The sequence below is a fragment of the Ovis canadensis genome, chromosome 6, assembly GCF_042477335.2.
Source record: "Ovis canadensis isolate MfBH-ARS-UI-01 breed Bighorn chromosome 6, ARS-UI_OviCan_v2, whole genome shotgun sequence".
NCBI lineage: Eukaryota > Metazoa > Chordata > Mammalia > Artiodactyla > Bovidae > Ovis > Ovis canadensis.
Window position 1 is genome coordinate 47,687,132 of NC_091250.1, and position 20,316 is coordinate 47,707,447.

The window sequence follows — 20,316 nt, forward strand, 5'->3', positions numbered from 1 at the left end:
AGTTTGGCATTAAGGAGTATCAATCATGAATTCTACCATGAGAAATGCTATTGAACTACTTGCTGAAAAGAGAATAACCTTCACTGATTATATTTTTATCAAATAGATATTTTGCTACAATGAAATTTAGAACAATCAAAGAAAGATTCTTAGCACTCTTCCCAAGTAGACTTATGAAATTGCTGGACCAAAAATGGAAACATGTAGAATTCTGAATGCAATGCCACCAGAAAATCTCTCTCTACAACTGACCAAAAAAAAAAACAATCCTTAAAGAAATATCTGGGTGCTTAGAATATACCTCCATATTCTGAGCAAATGGATCCTTTGGATCACACAATGTTGAAGATATTCGATGGTTGCCACGGAAACATCGCTGACTTATATTCTGGGGGACTGGAAATGTCTGTCGAATGATGGTTAACCTTCCAATTGACCTTCTTACAAGTTCCTGTACATCCACATCATTTATTTCCTATAAGATAAGAAATGGAAGAATTAGAAATGTTATAGTACATAACAGAACACAAAACTATTAATGAGTTGTTATCAGGAAATGCTAAGAGATTCTGTTACTGTAAAACATTTGCTTAATGCTTAGCCCACATCCAAGTGAAAACAACACTACACGTTCATTAAAATAATCAACTCATTTTTAGTTGCTGTCTGTGCTTTAAATTATATGCATTTATGTATATAATTAATGAATGCCTAAATAATTTCAAATGAAGTGATGGACTTGAATACTTTTTCTTCATAATAAGTTTATAATATGTTGAATACGTCAGAAAACTATGTGTTATCTAAACATTGGAAAAGGTCACAAAGTAAGCTGCTATTACACTTAATTATTCATTAATGGATTTCAAGGTACTTTGACGACCTAGGAAGATAGTTGTAAGAGTTTTGTATATATATAAGCAATGAAAAGGGGGTTCTTAAATAAGACAGCAGCGAGAGAAAGAGGAGGCATCATTTTTTAAGACTTTTCCCAATTATTTCTTAGAACTATTGGTGTTAACTCATGGACTTGTTTTGATAAGGAATAGATAAAATGCTCATTAACTGCTGAACTGATATATTAGTATATAATTGTGTTCTTAACATAAAGAAGAAAAAGTCTGTTGATTAATACAAAATAAACTCCAGTGATGTTTATCCAAATTACTACTAGTTTGCATATAAGCCTTTGAGAACGCAAAGAAAATCATTTTCTTCTTCCTTTTCCCAGTCACCATCCAACTCTAGACTTAAACTTTAAGATTTGACTCAACTATGGATGTGAAAATAAAAAAAATAAAATAATATTTTTAACATATCTGTTCTAATTGGAATTAGAATAGATGTGATCAAATAAATTTTAGTTTTAATGCAGCCTTACTTAGTAGTTTACTTAGCCTTTACAAAGGTAGTTTGTAATTCATTATATCCATCTGAAATCTTTTAAACCGATGAAGTCTTTGTAATTAACATATTATTGTTTTCAATAGATTCTTACAGCAACAGAAATAAAATATTTGACATAGGATACACATTGGATGAAGTGAGTATTTCTCAGGTTTGTTTCAAAGAATTATTACAGAATAATGAAAGAGAAAAAGATGATTTACAAGTGTAAATTTTCTTTGTCATAGAACATATTAGCTTTAAAATCCATCCTTTATTTATGATCTTTATGAAATAAAGATTTTTCTGAAAATAAAATAACACCTACTATCAGCCATATCTAGTATAAATATACTGGATTTCCAGTCAATTAATGTACCATAAAGATGATTTTTCTCAGTTTAAAATGCCATTTTTTTCCTTTAGTGTATATCATTCACTGATACCAAAATTTCTGTCTGGCAAAAGCAGGTCAGTTTTTAATTCTCTGCCATCTACTCATGAAGTAAAATTAAACAGTGTCTACAGTGTCTATCAACTTCATTTTAGGTCTCAACTTTAAACAGGAAATGTTTAAAATAAATTTTTATTGTCATTCAATGTTATTACATGTTTAAAAATTTTTAATATTATGTAGATAGGCATCTTGATTTTTAAAGAGCAGTGAAAAATTCTACCACTCTCTCATAATATTGACTAAACTGTGTTATATATGTGGTCTTTTTTCTTTAGCAATATAAGATTTATCAATATTTTGTCAAATACCACTATTTCTACGTTCTCCACCAGTGCTGAACTACAAATCAGCATATTAGAACAAAAACTTACATTTATTAAGATCCTACTATATTTTGGGAAAAATACTAAGTGCTTAACACATTATTTCATTTTCTGCTAAAAACTACATTCTGATTCAGATGTTGTTAATTCTCATTTACAAATAAAGAAGTAGGGAGATTCCAAGTTCTTCATCAACATACCCTTTACTCATAATGAGGTTTTATAAATGTCATCCAAAGACAGTATCTGAAGTGATCATGTAAGGAATCCATTTTCCTTACAGGAATTATTTAGATTAATATTCATGAGTGATAGGAATTAAAACAATAAAGATATATTATTCTAGAATTTAATAGCTTAATGATTCTATAAGGAATGGTAAAGTCATCTATCAGAAGCCCAAGTCTTTGAGAGGACTAGTTTTAAATCCACACAAAAGGATGGTTACCTTTTACAAGTTCTAAAAGCTGAAGTCCTCAGATGTCTAAATGACTAAACTATATCTGAGAAAATGTCAATTTGAATTGAATATATTTTGCCTATTATTATTTGAGGAAGGGAAAAGAAAGTAATTTTCTGGTAGGAAAGAATCTGCCATTCTGAATGAAGCTAACAGACAGTCTGTCTCAAAAAATTCACTTGCAGTTTTAGTTTGACACCTGATCTCAAAAATAGTTTGATAGTGATATGAAAACTTGATTAGGTAGCTATTTTACATTTAAAGAACTGCATTCCAGAAGATGCATTTCAAAACTGGTAAATAAAACGTTACGTAAACAGTGGAAGCCAAGTGAATATTTAATCTATTAAGAAATATTTTTAAAACAAAAATAAATTGTTCGGTAAACTGCTTTATTAAAATATGAAGCTGCGGCATAATCTATTGGAATCTATGCTGTTCAAATGTGCAGACTTTAAAAAATGTTAAAATAATTGATTTAAAAAATAATCATATGAAGAACTAGTTTACCACACACTCAACTGAGTCCCCTGTACTACCTAAATATGCTACTAAGTTATACAGACATTTCCTGAGTTTGAAGGAATTTAAAGAAAGTACATTAAAAATTATTTGTCTTTTTTGTATTATTTATTTTAGTGAGCATATTTATGAAATAATTAATATTGCAATGAAAAACAAATATGTTTCAGTGTACTTAATTTTTCTCAAGTGTTCTTAAGAGCAAAGCATTCAGCTTTCTTTTTCTCCAAAAATTATTTACATGGATAATCAAAAATTATCAAGAGTCAAATCAATATACCCAAGAAAAAGATTCTTATTCACTTACTGTGATAGTTTAACATAGAGTGAACTCTGAATGGAGTCAAAGCCAAGGGAGGGGAAAGCTAAAATATCTGGTACGGCTATAACTCCACCAGAAGCAGCCAATTTCCAGAACAAATCTTTTAGGAGAATTGGATCACTCCTGAACCCTTGTAGGATATCAGCTTTAAGCTTAAGTTAATAGAATTCCAGGGAAGGAAAGACTCAAAGTCTATTAGATTGGATGCCAATCTATATTACATAAACTTTTTCAGAATAGGATCCCTTCCTCCTTTCCTATTCTTTTATCTCTTAATATCTAATGAAGTTCTTGGCTTAGAGTAGGTATTCATTAAATGTATTGTCAAATAAAAAATTGAATGAATGGCAAGATTTCAGCAAACCATCTTTGAAAGACAGATCCCTGAAATTTTAAGTAGAGACACTGGGGTGTTTTAATAACTTTATCTATTATAAATAAAGCAGATTTTAGTAACGATATTAAGCAGTGTGCTATGTAGTATAATTTGAAAAGATTATATTTATTGTTGTGTTGCTGGTATGTTTATGCTCTCTTAACAAAAAAGATCCTTTGATGCTTCCATAAAGTTTAACAGTAATGTGAAATTATTATACATATACCATGAAACATGGAACAAAACCAACTGCAGACTACAAGTGTGGAAAGAGGAACAGAATGTCAACTTTCTGCTTGACAGATTAGTAGAGAGCAGTTCAATTAATCACCAAACTAGAAAAATGAAAAATATTCATTACACATATTCAAATCTCAACCATAACCACAACTTCTTCACTGCAGAACTAAGCAGTGATTAGCAGAGAATAATGGCTTAAACTAAAAAACTAGTATTTAAATAAGTCAGGACACCAAGGGTCAGGTTTAGTATCATCAGGGAATAGAAGACTACATATAGCATTATGCTTCTTGCTGCTCTAAACTGTGTGTGTGTGTGTGTGTGTGTGTGTGTGTGTGTGTATACATTAAGTGGTATTGAAACACTAAGTGGTATTGACCTGCTCTGCCTAAAATTACATCTCTGCTCAAGGACTAGTAAGGAGGGCTGGGGGTAAAAAAGAGCTAAGGGTTTCAGTAACAAAGAGAAGTTACATTTATAACAATTTACAGTAGGAAACTAACGTGGATGAGAAAAGAACTGAGGTTTTCTACACTGTGTTCTGTACTTCTAATATGTATTTATGTATGTATATCTTCTTAACTGAATTTCTAACTTGTAAAACTTAAATAAAGTGCTAGGCCATCTGCTTCGGGACTCTGAAGGGATGAAAATACTTATCAGGAAAGGCTGTTCTCTGCTGGATCACCTGATTGCAGGGAAAAGATAAATACCATTTCCAACTACTAGCATATGATTGATTACACCATATGAACTAGCATAGCCTCTCATTATTATAGCGCATTGGATGCAAATGAAATAAATATACTGTTTTCAAGCTTTAGCATCAATTTGTATCATGATGCACAATGCCAACTTTGATTTATAGTTTCTCTTTGAGAAACTGTTGGTGTAATAAGATTAAGTAAATGTTTGCAACCCATTTTAAAATTAGCAACAAAATAGTAGCTACACAAACCAAACTAATCAGATTCACAATGTCCATGTTCAAACAAAATGGGCATTTGCAAGTTGCTGGACTTTGTTGCGGTTGTTGCTCCTTTCAGAGTTTATTATTTTCCTAGGAAACTTGAGGAATTCATGTTTCTCATTTTATGAAAATTAAGATAAAACTTGATTCATTTATTATAAACAGACCTATAAAACAAATAAAGGTAGTGAGACTCAAGTTTCCTGAGGCATATTTCAGAGAGAATGAGGTGGCTGGATGGAATCATATAGAATTAAGTGGGTTGAGCACAGATACATATATGGATGGTATTTCTTAGGGATGAAAGTACAGAAAATATGCTTGATCTCTGATTTTTTTAAACTTAGTTTAGGGAAAAAATATAATAACCAATGTAAACAGTGTGGGCTGTGACCATGAGATTTTTCAAAGACTTAAGTGGTATTGACTTGCTCTGCCTAAAATTACATCTCTGCTCAAGGACCAGTAAGGAGGACTATGAGTAAAAAAGAGATAAAGGTTTCAGGAATAGTAAAAGTGAAGCTCAGTTATAACAATTTACAGTGGGAAACTAACATGTGAATGAAAAAATACCGAGGTTTTCTATACTGTGTTCTATACTTCTAATATATATTATTAGGTTGTTTTTTGTGTGGATTGTTTTTTTGTAAAATAGGGACTCAAATTATGAAACAATTGTTGAAAGACATCATTTGCCCTAATATTTTATGAAATAAAACTTAATGAGAATTTTAACAGAATGAGTTACAATCTTTATGAAAGATATAGTAAAATATAAGCTATTGCTCTTTCCATAAATGAAATACATACTACTCAACTTCCTCTTTATAATATGAAAAAGCAATTTCTTCCATAGCACAAACTGACAAGCAAGCAGTAGACAGATGGTCATTGGTGCCATGGGAAGCTCCTTCTACCTGGGTTCACATTTTCAAGATACAAGGATAACATTAGAAGTTAAGTTGAATATCGGGAAAATGTTAATTCAGGGGTCCTTTCTGCAATCTTACCAAAGAATAGAAAAGAATGGGCATTTCCATTTATCAATTGTAAGTGTTAATTTGTTTTGATTAATCCATCTCTCTAAAGAGGCAAGAAATCACTTTTTCCCCCTGGTCATCGATATTGACACAAACAAGTAAAAGAGCTCCAGTTTGTTTCATATCAAAATAGCTGTGTGGCCTAGTCCTCATCAGAAGCTGGGTGTGAAACAAAACCCAGAAATTAGGAGGATTCTCTATTTCAAAAAATAGTAATCCAGAAAATATTAAGCTAAAGACAAAAAGTAACAGAAAACTTATTGGCTCCTATAAGATTGAAATTTAGGAGCATAAGTTTCAAAAATGTAATCTATAAGGAAAATTTAAAAAAAAAAAAACAGGCAACAACAACCAAAACTTTAGACTGGAAAAGATTAAGTTTTAAATCTCATTATCACTGCTTAATAGTTGTATAATATTTGACAAATCATTCGATTTACTTGAACCTTAGATTCTTTGGGGAAAAAGGAGATAAAAATACCTAGGAAAGGTATTTCTAGGTATGTGGTTTGTTTGTTGTCTCCCTTTCCCTTAATCCATCCTGATGTTTAGTCATTCTAGATTGACTTAGAAGCTTCACTGAAAAGCAGATCTGACATACACACATTATCTGTGGGGATCTCTGAAGAACACATCTTAATGTGACATAAGAAATACACTGACAAATCATGTAGAATCAAAGTCTGGCAGGCAAAAAACAGGTTTGTAAAATGTTTCCAGTGCCTTTAAACTGAACAAACAAGAACCATCAAGAGAGCTAAAATTCAGCAATGAAGGGTGTTTAGGAGAAACAACTTGAAACTAAGAATCATTTTTATTTCTCTGTAAAAGGAAAGGCAAGACCCCATTTCCTCAATACTTTATAACACTATTTATTATTCAACAAAATAATATGTGAGTAAGTGATCTGTGAACTTTTAATGTACTCTGATCATTAATGCAATACCATTTACTGAGTGTCATTTGTCAGGCACCATGTTCAGAGCATTCAATAATATTTCACTTAATTTTCACTAAGAACTGGTAAAGTAAATGTTGTTATACATACAGTACAAACTAACAAATAACCCCTGAGGCATAGGATATTTTATTATATATCCATAGTAACACAGCTAGGAACCAATTTCAAAGTCAGGATTGAGCCTATCTTGCTGAATTCAAGACTAGAATTCTTGCCAAAAATGCTGCTTTGCTCCTGAGATAAAATGTATTATTCTATAATTCAACATTAGTATCATTTGATAAACAACACATTATTTTTTCCATAAGTAATAATAGATATACTGAACACTAGATCATTATCTCATTATTTGACTGATCTACTCATTTTCCTTTCCAACTCTGACAGGCAGGTGCTAATGGAACAACTTATTTCACATGCTCTCATGTTATAATACTGTATTTTTAATGTTATGCATTGTTTTTGCAAAAAAAAACTTTCACAAGAAATTTGACAAGTCGGTGGATTTTAAAACAGTTGTGTTTCTTTTTGAAAAGCAAAACAATCTGCTCTTATTTATTCATATTCATGTGAGGAACTATTTAATCCACTTGTAAGGGGGTGGGATATAAAAGTTCTAGAAACAACAGTAAAATATAAATGGAACACAGGCCCTCCACTGGGAGGGATTCACTTTGCTCACAAAGGAGAACTGTACTTTTTATAAAAATGATCTCCGATGTAAGCAGTGTGTGCCAACGGAAAAGGCTAAAAGATACTCAGTGGGGAAGACGTTCCGTATTTATTTTATTCATACAAAGCCCTTTATAATTTGCAAAAACTCCTTATTCTATTTAATGGCATCCTTTCAGTGAGCTGAAAGTTTACTCTGTGTTCTGTTTCCTGTTAGAAGTTTAAGGCTATAGCTGTGACTATACATATGACAACAGGACTCAGAATTGACAGTAAAGTTTAGTTAGATTTACCTCATTTATAATGATCCAGTGACAGTCAAAAGCAACCAAATTAGTCTCCACAACCTGGAACAGAAAACAAACCAGCCATCAGTCAGCATTAATTGTGAAAAACAAACCAAACTAAAAAGATATATTAGACAAATGACAAAAATATATCACATGTCGGAAAGGTCCTTTCCAACTAAAAAGTCAATGGAAGTGGAAAACCGTCACAGAAAAACATGGTAGAAGCATTTGTGTTCATCTTGGAAGTGCAGTGTAGACTCGCTAAGTTTGAAAATAAAGTTAATTAAAAGCCTAGAAAAAAAAAGGCTTCAAATGAAAAAAGAATACAAACAATACCATTTTTGTGATTTAACTGAGTACAATTTGCATTGAATTTCCTAATCCAAATAAAGCTTTGGTGACCTTGGATCATCTACCTAATAAATATCTAAGGATATTAGATATCTTAGATATCTAAATATCTAATACCTAATATATCCTTCCATTATCTGGCTCTAACTTAACATTCTTATCCATTACTTCCCTGTGTATAAGTTTTGTCATTGTCTTGACAAAGTAAAATGTCCATGTTCTAAAAAGTTTTGAGTATGTGTATTGAGGAGATCCAATTGTAAAATTACCTTAATGAAAAGACTATAAAAGTGATGGAAATTATATTAGCACAAGTTATAGTTGGTTAATTTCAGTAGTTTTGCTAATAATATGAGCAGAAAGAAAACTTACGTAAAAGAAAAAGTAAACTATGTATAGGTAGCAACCTTGACTGAATAGCTTTAAATAAATTGATTCTAAATTATCCTTGGCTTAGGCCAAAAAAGTAACCCTATTGCAGTGCATTTCCATTCTATCCAACTTTATCATGAATATCCTAAGACATGTTCTTATGATTCATGCCATGGAACATATAGATAAAAGTTAGGTTAGATTGTTTTATAAAAGATTGCTGTGCTACTTTCAGCAGTAACACCAAAAGATCAGGTTTTAAGTGAAGATGCTTTCTAATAACTAGCAAGGAATTGCTATAAAGTATGAATTACTTGGAGATCAGTCCTGGGTGTTCATCGGAAGGGCTGATGCTGAAGCTGAAACTCCAAGAATTTGGCCACCTCATGCTCATTGGAAAAGACCCTGATGCTGGGAAAGATTGTGGGCAGGAGGAGAAGGGGATGACAGAGGACGAGATGGCTGGGTGGCATCACTGACTCGATGGACATGAGTTTGAGTGAACTGTGGGAGTTGGTGATGGACAGGGAGGCCTGGCATGCTGCGATTCATGGGGTCGCAAAGAGTCAGACACAACTGAGCGACTGAACTGAACCAAACTGAACTGATGAATTACTTTTGGAGAGGAAAATGGCAATCCACTCCAGTATTCTTGCCTGGATAATCCCATGGACAGAGAAGCCTGGTGGGCTACAGTCCATGGGGTCGCAGGGAGTCTGACACAACTGAGTGACTAACACATACACGGTGCATAAATTACTTTCGGGGGTTAGTCTTTGTCCTACTGAAATATCCACTGAATCACGAGAAACACAATTGGAATTACATTTATGTGAGTCAATACTTTCTCAATTATATAATTATTTGGAGAATATTTTTTAAATTTTGGTATAAATTTTATACTATTTCCAAATATATCATCACATAGATTCCTATGACCTTACTAAGGTGACTTGATAATAAATATCTTATCATAGAAGTGAGGACATGTGATCTATTTTGAAGCTATACTATTATTATTGCTTTTGAAATACATACATGTTCAACTTTAGGTGAAACAATGTAGAAAGTATGACCAATGGCAGTTCTCAATTTTAGCTTAAGAAGTCATTTTATACCAGTAATGGCATCCATTGTTTCTAATTTAATCATTATTTTACTTTAATCATCTTAAATAAACTATCACCAGTAACTTATTAGCAATAAAAAGTGTTATACAAAAAAAGTGTATCTATTTATATTAAGTATATATTTATATATATTATGTTGATATGTATACATGACCTACTATTATATCTATACCAGTGTGTAATATATGCATATATTAATATATATATATATATCCAGAGAAATAAATTTTACACTAGAGTTAAAAGAAAAGGTAAAAAGGAGTGATAATAATATTGTTTATCCCAATCAAATGGAGCTAAGGTGAACACTCTTAGGAAAAACAAATTTACACATAAATTCTCAGTTAATTTTGTAGATAACAAATATCAAACAACTATTATAAATACTAAATCAATAGATCTATCTGATAATTCCAATCAAATGGAGCTAAGGTGAATACTCTTAGGTAAAACAAATTTACACATAAATTCTCAGTTAATTTTGTAGATAACAAATATCAAACAACTATTATAAATACTAAATCAATACATCTATCTGATAATTTAACTTTTTATTCATATTAATCACTTTCCATTTGATATATTTTAGACTAAGTAATGTATCAAACTAACTGCATTACCAGCTTGAAGGACTGAATTAGTAATACATCTGGACAAAGGATTAAGAAGATATGTAAGACGTTCTAGAATATTTTAAGTCTTCATATTTATTTACACTTATACTAGGGGCTTTCCCAGTGGCTTAGTGGTAAAGAGTCTGTCTGTAATGCAGGAGACTTGCAGGAGACACAGGTTTGATTCCTGGGTCAGGAAGATCCCCTGGAGTAGGAAATGGCAACTGACTGCATTATATTCGTGCCTGGAAAATCCCATAGACAGAGGAACCTGGCCGGCTACAGGATCACGAGGTTGCAAAAGAGTCAGACACGACTGAGCAACTAAACAACAACATACCAGAACTCGGATCAGAGAAATTGTTTCTTTTTCTTATCTTCCTTACTTAAGTAGCACATTTCCTATTTCAGCAGTAAACATATTTTACGCCAATAAAAAGGATTAAGCAATTTGATAGAAATATTTATTCCTTTTTATTTTTCTAGTGGGAACCTATTTTATACCTAATTCTATCACATTCATAGTTGTTTGGTTTCATTCTGTGGACTTGTACAAACATCTAGCAAGTTAGTACAACCTAACTATACTATTTACTCCCAAATTTCAATTTTTGTTGATGGTTATGAAATAATAAAGGTCCTACAAATAATGTATACTGTATTACCATATAATAATAAGCACTCCCCAAAAGATCACATGATGCTTGGGCTATGAAAGACAATGGCAGTAAGAAAAGATTAACCAATGGTTTAACTAGTAGGTTTGGTTACAATATAACAGGAATAAAGGAAGAAGGGGTTTTCCTGGGTTATCTGTTTCTCTCCCTTCTTGTCCCATGCTTCTCGTGTAACACTACACAGGTATACATTAATAACATAGAGGGAGCCAGGTTCATATTCATATAGAGTTGCTTCCACATCAACATAGAGTAACACAGTTATAACAAATGAGACTATCCTACTTCCCAAGCAGCTTAGCTTACTTTAAGAACATTGAACAAAAAAGGGGGAAAAAAATCAAGTCCTGTCAGGAAGACAAGCGATGAGTAAGGACAGGCCATCTGTCACTGGCAGGAACTTTAGAACTTCTGAATCTTTGGAAAAGCCTGACAATTTATCACCATGTCTTCCATCATCCATTCTCAGATCTTTAGATGTGCTAAATATAAGACAATCCAAAGCAAAGAAACTGCCGGAGCATATATCTCACTGGTAATAAATGTGGAACCATTCCTATGAGCACAGAGGACAATTTAGTTGACTCAACAATAACAGCAGCATGCTGTTTTTCACTCATCCTTGTAGCTTAACTAAATTAAGCTCACTCCCTTTGCAGGATATACTACATAATCCACATTTGTGCGAAGGGTTCCCGTGCTCTGTGCATCTGCAGCAGCAAACATATCAGGTGTTTGCTTGCTACTACTGCCCATTCACTTTCACTTTTCACTTTCACGCATTGGAGAAGGAAATGACAACCCACTCCAGTATTCTTGCCTGGAGAATCCCAGGGATGGGGGAGCGTGGTGGGCTGCTGTCTATGGGGTTGCACAGAGTTAGACATGACTGAAGCGACTTAGCAGCAGCAGCACTGCCCATTCCAAATTGTCAAGTGGAATCCTCGAGTGATAGTCTACCTTGGGAAAGGCACTCACAGTTATTTGGAGAAAGTGGCCAAAGAAATACTGAAAAGTTACTCCTATCCTGGCTCCTCATCTACTACGATACTAGAGCTTATATCTGCATTTCTCGAACTGTATTCTGTGGGACACTATTTTCCCTAAAATTTGTTAGCTTTCTGTAGCCAAACCCAATTTACAAATGTTGAGTTAAGCCAAGTTAAAGAGATGTATTACTGCATTAATCCTCAAAGCTTTCAACAGGTTAATATCAATATTGAAATATAACTAACATAAAAGTCATATTAATGTGCAATATTGTTTCATACATTATTATTTTGAGCATATGGCTTCAGACTTAAGAGCACGAGCTCTGAATTCAGAGATTTTTCTCTATTATCTTACAGTGTGACTTTGAACATATGACCAATTCTGTAGCCTCAGTTTCCTTCTTTGTCATGAGGGTTAATGACAGGACCCACAACGAAACTACCACCAAGAGTCATGACAAAGGTTAAATGCAGTAATAGAACACACTAAAAACTCTCAGTGAACACCAACACCTCATACTTTAATAAATGTGCTTTATGGATCTCCGAGGTACTTGGAACTTAGCATATTCCAAAAGATTTTGATCATGGAAACCATTTTTCCCCACTACAAATCTCATGGGATTAGTACTTTTGGGGAGATATAGACTGGAACCTATGCTAATTTAGTCACACATATTTAAGAGTTCTAAAATTGTACTGAAGTACCATAAGAAAATTCATAATTTCAAAAGCACGGCTTTATAATAATCCTAGAGAGAGTTTTCCAACTAATAAAGGAAATTTTTTTCACAAAACAAAAACTTATACAAAAAGTTGAATCAACATATTTTATGTAAAACCCGAATGTATATGTAATAGTTCTAACAAAAGAATAATACTTGTTCTTGTTTTCATTTTTTATTAAATCTTTTAATTTTTTATCCATTTCTAGTTAAAATAAAACTAAATCAACACTATTTCTTTTGCAATAAAATATAGAAGATATGCATCAAGTATAAAATTTATAGTACATAATGGATTATTAGCAAGGAATTCATGGATTTACAGTACAAACTCAATATCCAATTGTCTGAGTGTCATATATGGGTCAATTGTAGTAGTAATACAATAGAGTTCTGCTATAAAACACAATACAATTAAATACTGTAATTTTCTGAAATACAGGGTCATAATACAAAACCTCCGACTTCAAGTACATTAAACATGCACATGACCTTACTTTGTTTTTGTTTTTAGCTTATTTGGTCTTCTTCTCACTAGAAGAAGTGAGTTCAGTTCAGTTCAGTCCCTCAGTCATGTCCAACTCTTTGTGACCCTGTGGACTTCAACACATCAGGTCTCCCTGTCCATCACCAACTTCCGGACTTTACTCAAACTCATGTCCATTGAGTCAGTGATGGCATCCAACCACCTCATCTTCAGTCAGCCCCTTCTCCCACCTTCAATCTTTCCCAGCATCAGGGGCTTTTCTTTTAAAAAAAAAATTATTTTTACTTTATTTTACTTTACAATACTGTATTGGTTTTGCCATACATTGACATGAATCCACCATGGGTGTACATGAGTTCCCAAACATGAACCCCCCTCCCACCTCCCACCCCATAACATCTCTCTGGATCATCCCCGTACATCAGCCCCAAGCATCCTGTATCCTGTATCGAACATAGACTGGCAATTCGTTTCTTACATGATAGTATACATGTTTCAATGCCATTCTCCCAAATCATTCCACCCTCTCCCTCTCCCTCTGAGTCCAAAAGTCCGCTATACACATCTGTGTCTCTTTTGCTGTCTTGCATACAGGGTCATCATTGCCATCTTTCTAAATTCCATATATATGTGTTAGTATACTGTATGGTGTTTTTCTTTCTTGCTTACTTCACTCTGTATAATCGGCTCCAGTTTCATCCATCTCATCAGAAATGATTCAAATGTATTCTTTTTAACGGCTGAGTAATACTCCATTGTGTATATGTACCACAGCTTTCTTATCCATTCATCTGCTGATGGACATCTAGGTTGTGTCCATGTCCTGGCTATTATAAACAGTGCTGTGATGAACACTGAGGTACATGTGTCTCTTTCAATTCTGGTTTCCTCGGTGTGTATGCCCAGCAGTGGGATAGCTGGGTCATAAGGTAGTTCTATTTGCAATTTTTTAAGGAATCTCCACACTGTTCTCCATAGTGGCTGTACTAGTTTGCATTCCCACCAACAGTGTAGGAGGGTTCCCTTTTCTCCACACCCTCTCCAGCATTTATTGCCTGCAGACCTTTGGATCGCAGACATTCTGACTGGTGTGAAGTGGTACCTCATTGTCGTCTTGGATTTGCATTTCTCTAATAATGAGTGATATTGAGCATCTTTTCATGTGTTTGTTAGCCATCCATTTGTCTTCTTTGGAGAAATGTCTATTTAGTTCTTTGGCCCATTTTTTGATTGGGTCGTTTATTTTTCCGGACTTGAGCTGCATAAGTTGCTTGCATATTTTTGAGATTAGTTGTTTGTCAGTTGCTTCATTTGCTATCATTTTCTCCCATTCAGAAGGCTGTCTTTTCACCTTATATGAGTCAGTTCTTTGCATCAGGTGGCCAAAGTACTGGAGTTTCAGCTTTAGCATCAGCCCTTCCAATGAATATTCAGGACTGATTTCCTTTAGGATGGACTAGTTGGATCTCTTTGCTTTCCGAGGGACTCTCAAGAGTCTTCTCCAACACCACAATTCAAAGCATCAATTCATCGGCGCTCAGCTTTCTTTATAGTCCAACTCTCACTTCCATACATGACTACTGGAAAAAAACATAGCTTTCTCTACATGGACCTTTATTGCTAAATAATGTTTCTGCTTTTTAATAAGCTATTTAGGTTGGTCATAACTTTTTTTCCAAGGAGCAAGCGGCTTTTAATTTCCTGGCTGCAGTCACAGTCTGCAGTGATTTTGGAGCCCCCACAAATAAAGTCTGTTACTCTTTCCACTGTTTCCCCATCTATTTGCCGTGAAGTGATGGGACCAGATGCCATGATCTTAGTTTTCTGAATGTTGAGCTTCAAGCAACTTTTTCACTCTCCTCTTTCACTTTTATCAGGCAACTCTTTAGTTCTCCTCTTTCTGCCATAAGGGTGGTGTCATCCTTATGACACCTATCTCATATGCTAGCAAAGGAATGCTCAAAATTCTCCAGATCAGTCTTCAACAGTATGCGAACCACTGGATTTAAAAAAGGCAGAGGAACCAGGGATCAATTGCCATGATCTTAGTTTTCTGAGGTTAAGTTTTCTAAGGTTCGTTTTTCTAAGGTTATTCTAAGTTTTTTTCTAAGGCTTTTCTAATTTTTTCTTAGTTTTCTAAGGATAAGAAAACTAAGTTTTCTTAGCATATCTGAGGTTATTGATATTTCTCCTGGCAATCTTTATTCCAGCTTGTGCTTCATCTAGTCAAGCATTTCTCATGATGTACTCTGAATATAAGTTAAATAAGCAGGGTGACAATATATAGCCTGGGAGTACTCTTTTCTCATGGAACCAGTCTGTTGTTCCATGTCCAGCCCTAACTGTTGCTTTTTGACCTGCATACAGATTTCTCAGGAGGCAGGTCAGGTGGCCTGGTAATCCCATCTCTTTAAGAATTTTCCACAGTTTGTTGTCATCCACACAGTCAAGGTTTTTTTGGTGTGGTAAATAAAGCAGAAGTAGATGTTTTTCTGGAACTCTCTTGCTTTTTCAATGATCCAGTGGATGTTGGCAATTTGATCTCAGGTTCCTCTGCCTTTTCTAAATCCAGTGGTTCACATACTGTTGAAGAATGGCAGGAGAATTTTAGCATCCCTTTGCTAGCATATGAGAAGAGTGCAACTGTGTGGTAGTTTGAGCATTTTTGGCATTGCCTTTCTTTGGGATTGGAATGAAAACTGACATTCTCTAGTCCTGTGGCCACTGCTGAGTATTCCAAGTTTGCTGGCATAGTGAGTGTAGCACTTTCACAGCATTATCTTTTAGGATTTGAAAAAGTCAACTAGAATTCCATCGCCTCTGTTAGCTTTGTTCAGGGTGATGCATCCTAAGGTGCAGTTGACTTCTCATTCCAGAATGTCTGGCTCTAGGTGAGTGATCACACCATCATGATTATCTTGGTTATGAAGATCTATTTTGTATAGTTCTTCTGTGTATTCTTGCCACCTCTTCTTAATCTTCTGCTTATATTAGGTCCATACCATTTCTGTCCTTTATCAAGCCCATCTTTGCATGAAATATTCCCTTGGTATCTCTAATTTTCTTGAAGAGATCTCTAGTCTTTCCCATTCCATTTTTCTTTGCATTGATCACTGAGGAAGGCTTTCTTTTCTCTCCCTGCTATTCTTTGGAACTCTGCATTCAAATGGGTATATCTTTCCTTTTCTTCTTTTCCTTTCACTTCTCTTCATTTCATAGCTGTTTGTAAGGCCTCCTCAGTCAACCATTTTGCCTTTTTTGCATTTTTTTCTTAGGGAATATCTTGATCACCGTTTCCTGTACAATGACATGAACCTCCATCCATAGTTGTTCAGGCACTCTATCACTTCTAATCCCTTTAATCTATTTGTCACTTCCACTGGATAATCGTAAAGGATTTGATTTAGGTCATACCTAAATGGTCTAGTGGTTTTCCCTACTTTCTTCAATTTAAGTCTGAATTTGGCAATAAGAAGTTCATTATCTGAGCCACAGTCAGCTTCTAGTCTTGTTTTTGCTGACTGTATAGAGCTTTTCCATCTTTGGCTACAAAGAATATAATCAATTTGATTTCAGTATTGACCATGTAGTTATGTCCATGCATAGAGTTCAACTGTGGAGTTCATGTAGAAAGATGAACTCCCCGGGTCGTTAGGTGCCCTATATGCTACTGGAGAAGAGTGGAGAAATAACTCCAGAAAGAATGAAGAGATGGAGCCAAAGCAAAAACACCACCCAGTTGTGGATGTGACTGGTGATGGAAGTAAAGTCCAATGGTGTAAACAGCAATATTGCATAGGAACCTGGAATGTTAGGTCCATCTATTAACGCAAATTGGAAGTGGTCAAACAGGAGATGGCAAGTGTGAACATCAACAATTTAGGAATCAGCAAACTAAAATGGACTTGAATGGGTGAATTTAACTCAGATGACCATTATATCAACTACTGTGGGCAAGAATCCCTTAGAGGAAATGGAGTAGCCATCATAGTGAACAGGTGAGTTCAAAATGCAGTTCTTGGATGCAGTCTCAAAAATGACAGAATGATTTCTGTTCATTTCCAAGGCAAACCATTCACTATTACAGTAACCAAGCCTATGCCCTGACCAATAACTCTCAAGAAGCTGAAGGAGAATGGTTCTATGAAGACCTACAAGACCTTTTAGAACTAACACCCAAAAAAGATGTATTTTTCATTATATGGGCCTGGAATGGAAAAGTAGGAAGTCAAGAAATACCTGGAGTAATGGGCAAATTTGGCCTTGCAGTACAGAATGAAGCAGGGCAAAGGCTAATAGAGTTTTGACATTGTACAGGAGACAGGGATCAAGACCATCCCCAAGGAAAAGAAATGCAAAAACGCAAAATGGTTGTCTGAGGAGGCCTTACAAATAGCTGTGAAAAGAAGAGACATGAAAAGCAAAGGAGAAAAGGAAAGATATTCCCATTTGAATGCAGAGTTCCAAAGAATAGCAAGGAGAGATAAGAAAGCCCTCCTCAATGATGAATGCAAAGAAATGAGGAAAACAACAGAATGGAAAAGACTAGAGATCTCTTCAAGAAAATTAGAGATACCAAGGGAACATTTCATGCAAAGATGGGCTCGATAAAGGACAGAAATGGTCTGGACCTAACAGAAGCAGAAGACATTAAGAAGAGGTGGCAAGAATACACAGAAGAACTGTACAAAAAAGATCTTCATGACCAAGATAATCACGATGGTGTGATCACTCACCTAGAGCCAGACATCCTGGAATGTGAAATCAAGTGGGCCTTAGAAAACATCACTACAAACAAAGCTATTGGAGGTGATGGAATACTGGTTGAGCTATTTCAAATCTTGAAAGATGATGCTGTGAAAGTGCTGAACTCAATATGCCAGCAAATTTGGAAAGCTCAGCAGTGGTCACAGGACTGCAAAAGCTCAGTTTTCATTCTAATCCCAAAGAAAGGCAATGCCAAAGAATGCTCAAACTACTGTACAATTGCACGCATCTCACACACTAGTAAAGTAATGCTCAAAATTCTCCAAGCCAGGCTTCAGCAATATGTGAAGCATGAACTTCCAGATGTTCAGGCTGGTTTTAGAAAAGGCAGAGGAACCAGAGATCAAATTGCCAACATCCACTGGATCATCAAAAAAGCAAGAGAGTTCCAGAAAAACATTTATTTCTGCTTTAGTGACTATGCCAAAGCCTTTGACTGTGTGGATCACAATAAACTGTGGACAATTCTGAAAGAGATGGGAATACCAGACCACCTGACCAGCCTCTTGAGAAACCTGTACGCAGGCCAGGAAGCAACAGTTAGAACTGGACATGGAACAACAGACTGGTTCCAAATAGGGAAAGGAGCACGTCAAGGCTGTATATTGTCACCCTGCTTATTTAACTTCTATGCAGAGTACATCATGAGAAACGCTGGGCTGGAAGAAGCACAAGCTGGAATCAAGACTGCTGGGAGAAATATCAATAACCTCAGCTATGTAGATGACACCACCCTTATGGCAGAAAGTGAAGAGGAACTAAAAAGCCTCTTGATGAAAGTGAAAGAGGAGAGTGAAAAAGTTGGCTTAAAGTTCAACATTCAGAAAACGAAGATCATGGCATCTGGTCTCATCACTTCATGGGAAATAGATGGGGAAGCAGTGGAAACAGTGTCAGACTTTATTTTGCTGGGCTCCAAAATCACTGCGGATGGTGATTGCAGTCATGAAATTAAAAGACAGTTACTCCTTGGAAGAAAAGTTATGATCAACCAACCTAGATAGCATATTCAAAAGCAGAGACATTACTTTGCCAACAAAGGTCCATCTATCAAGGCTATGGTTTTTCCAGTCATCATGTATAGATGTGAGAGTTGGACTGTGAAGAAAGCCAAGTGCCGAAGAATTGATTGTTTTGAACTGTGGTGTTGGAGAAGACTCTTGAGAGTCCCTTGGACTGCAAGGAGATCCAATCAATCTATCCTAAAGGAGACCAGTCCTGGGTGTTCAGTGGAAGGACTGATGCTGAGGCTGAAACTCCAATACTTTGGCCACCTCATGTGAAGAGTTGACTCATTGGAATAGACACTGATGCTGGGAGGAATTGGGGGCAGGAGGAGAAGGGGACGGCAGAGGATGAGATGGCTGGATGGCATCACTGACTCGATGGACGTGAATCTGAGTGAACTCCGGGAGTTGGTGATGGACAGGGAGTTCTGGTGTGCTGTGATACGTGGGGTTGCAAGGAATAGGATGTGACTGAGCGACTGAACTGAACTGAACTGAAGAGAATGCACTGGTCATAGCAAACATCGTCTTTCAACAATACAAGAGAAGACTCTACACATGGACATCACCAGATGGTTAATACCAAAATCAGAAGAACTGAAGCCACTGGGGTATCATTTGTGTGGTTTCCATTTTTAAATCCCAAGTATGTCCAGCAGATGGCATTAGTAATGTCTTGCACTGATAGTGGGCAGCAAGAGAATATTCTGAAAAGACTGCCTTGTTTGCATTTCCCCTGGAGCTCAGCATGGGTCCCCAACTCTCTTGTGTTCTTATCCAAGCAGCCACTATCTGCCATCCCACTCTGTGCCTTTTGCTTTAGAATCTCCGCTCTGATCTTCCAGCTGGAAGACCACAAATATACTTTCATCCAAATCCTCTTGTCATTACTGCCAAAGTTATTTCATAAACGGATATGCTAGAATTATTGTTCCTGCTGTGCAGTTGGGTCTTCCCACATCCCCTGGGAGATGGAAATATGCCACCGCTGAGATTTGGCCAGCATTATGCTACCTGCTATGCTTCTTAATGTGGAAAGATGGGTGCTAAAAAAAGAAACTAGGGAATCTGTGTTCCTCATATGGCATTGACCACTTTCCTGTGTCCTATATTACTCAGCAGTGATTAAAAGTGAATTCAAGATTTTAATACCTCGCCTGATGAGGAGATAAATA

General features: G+C 35.3%; 1 protein-coding gene across 3 annotated transcripts in view; it reads right to left on the bottom strand.

The window, feature by feature from the left end:
* The window catches only part of GRID2 (glutamate ionotropic receptor delta type subunit 2), a 1,666,133-nt gene that overhangs the window by 626,373 nt on the left and 1,019,444 nt on the right, over nucleotides 1–20,316 (bottom strand). For all 3 annotated transcript variants that reach the window (XM_069593668.1, XM_069593665.1, XM_069593666.1), the window contains 2 exons: nucleotides 8,023–8,076; nucleotides 302–475 (listed from right to left, as the gene is read on the bottom strand). In XM_069593668.1, coding sequence (XP_069449769.1) covers nucleotides 302–475; nucleotides 8,023–8,076 — 228 coding nt within the window. The remainder of the gene's footprint in view (nucleotides 1–301; nucleotides 476–8,022; nucleotides 8,077–20,316) is intronic.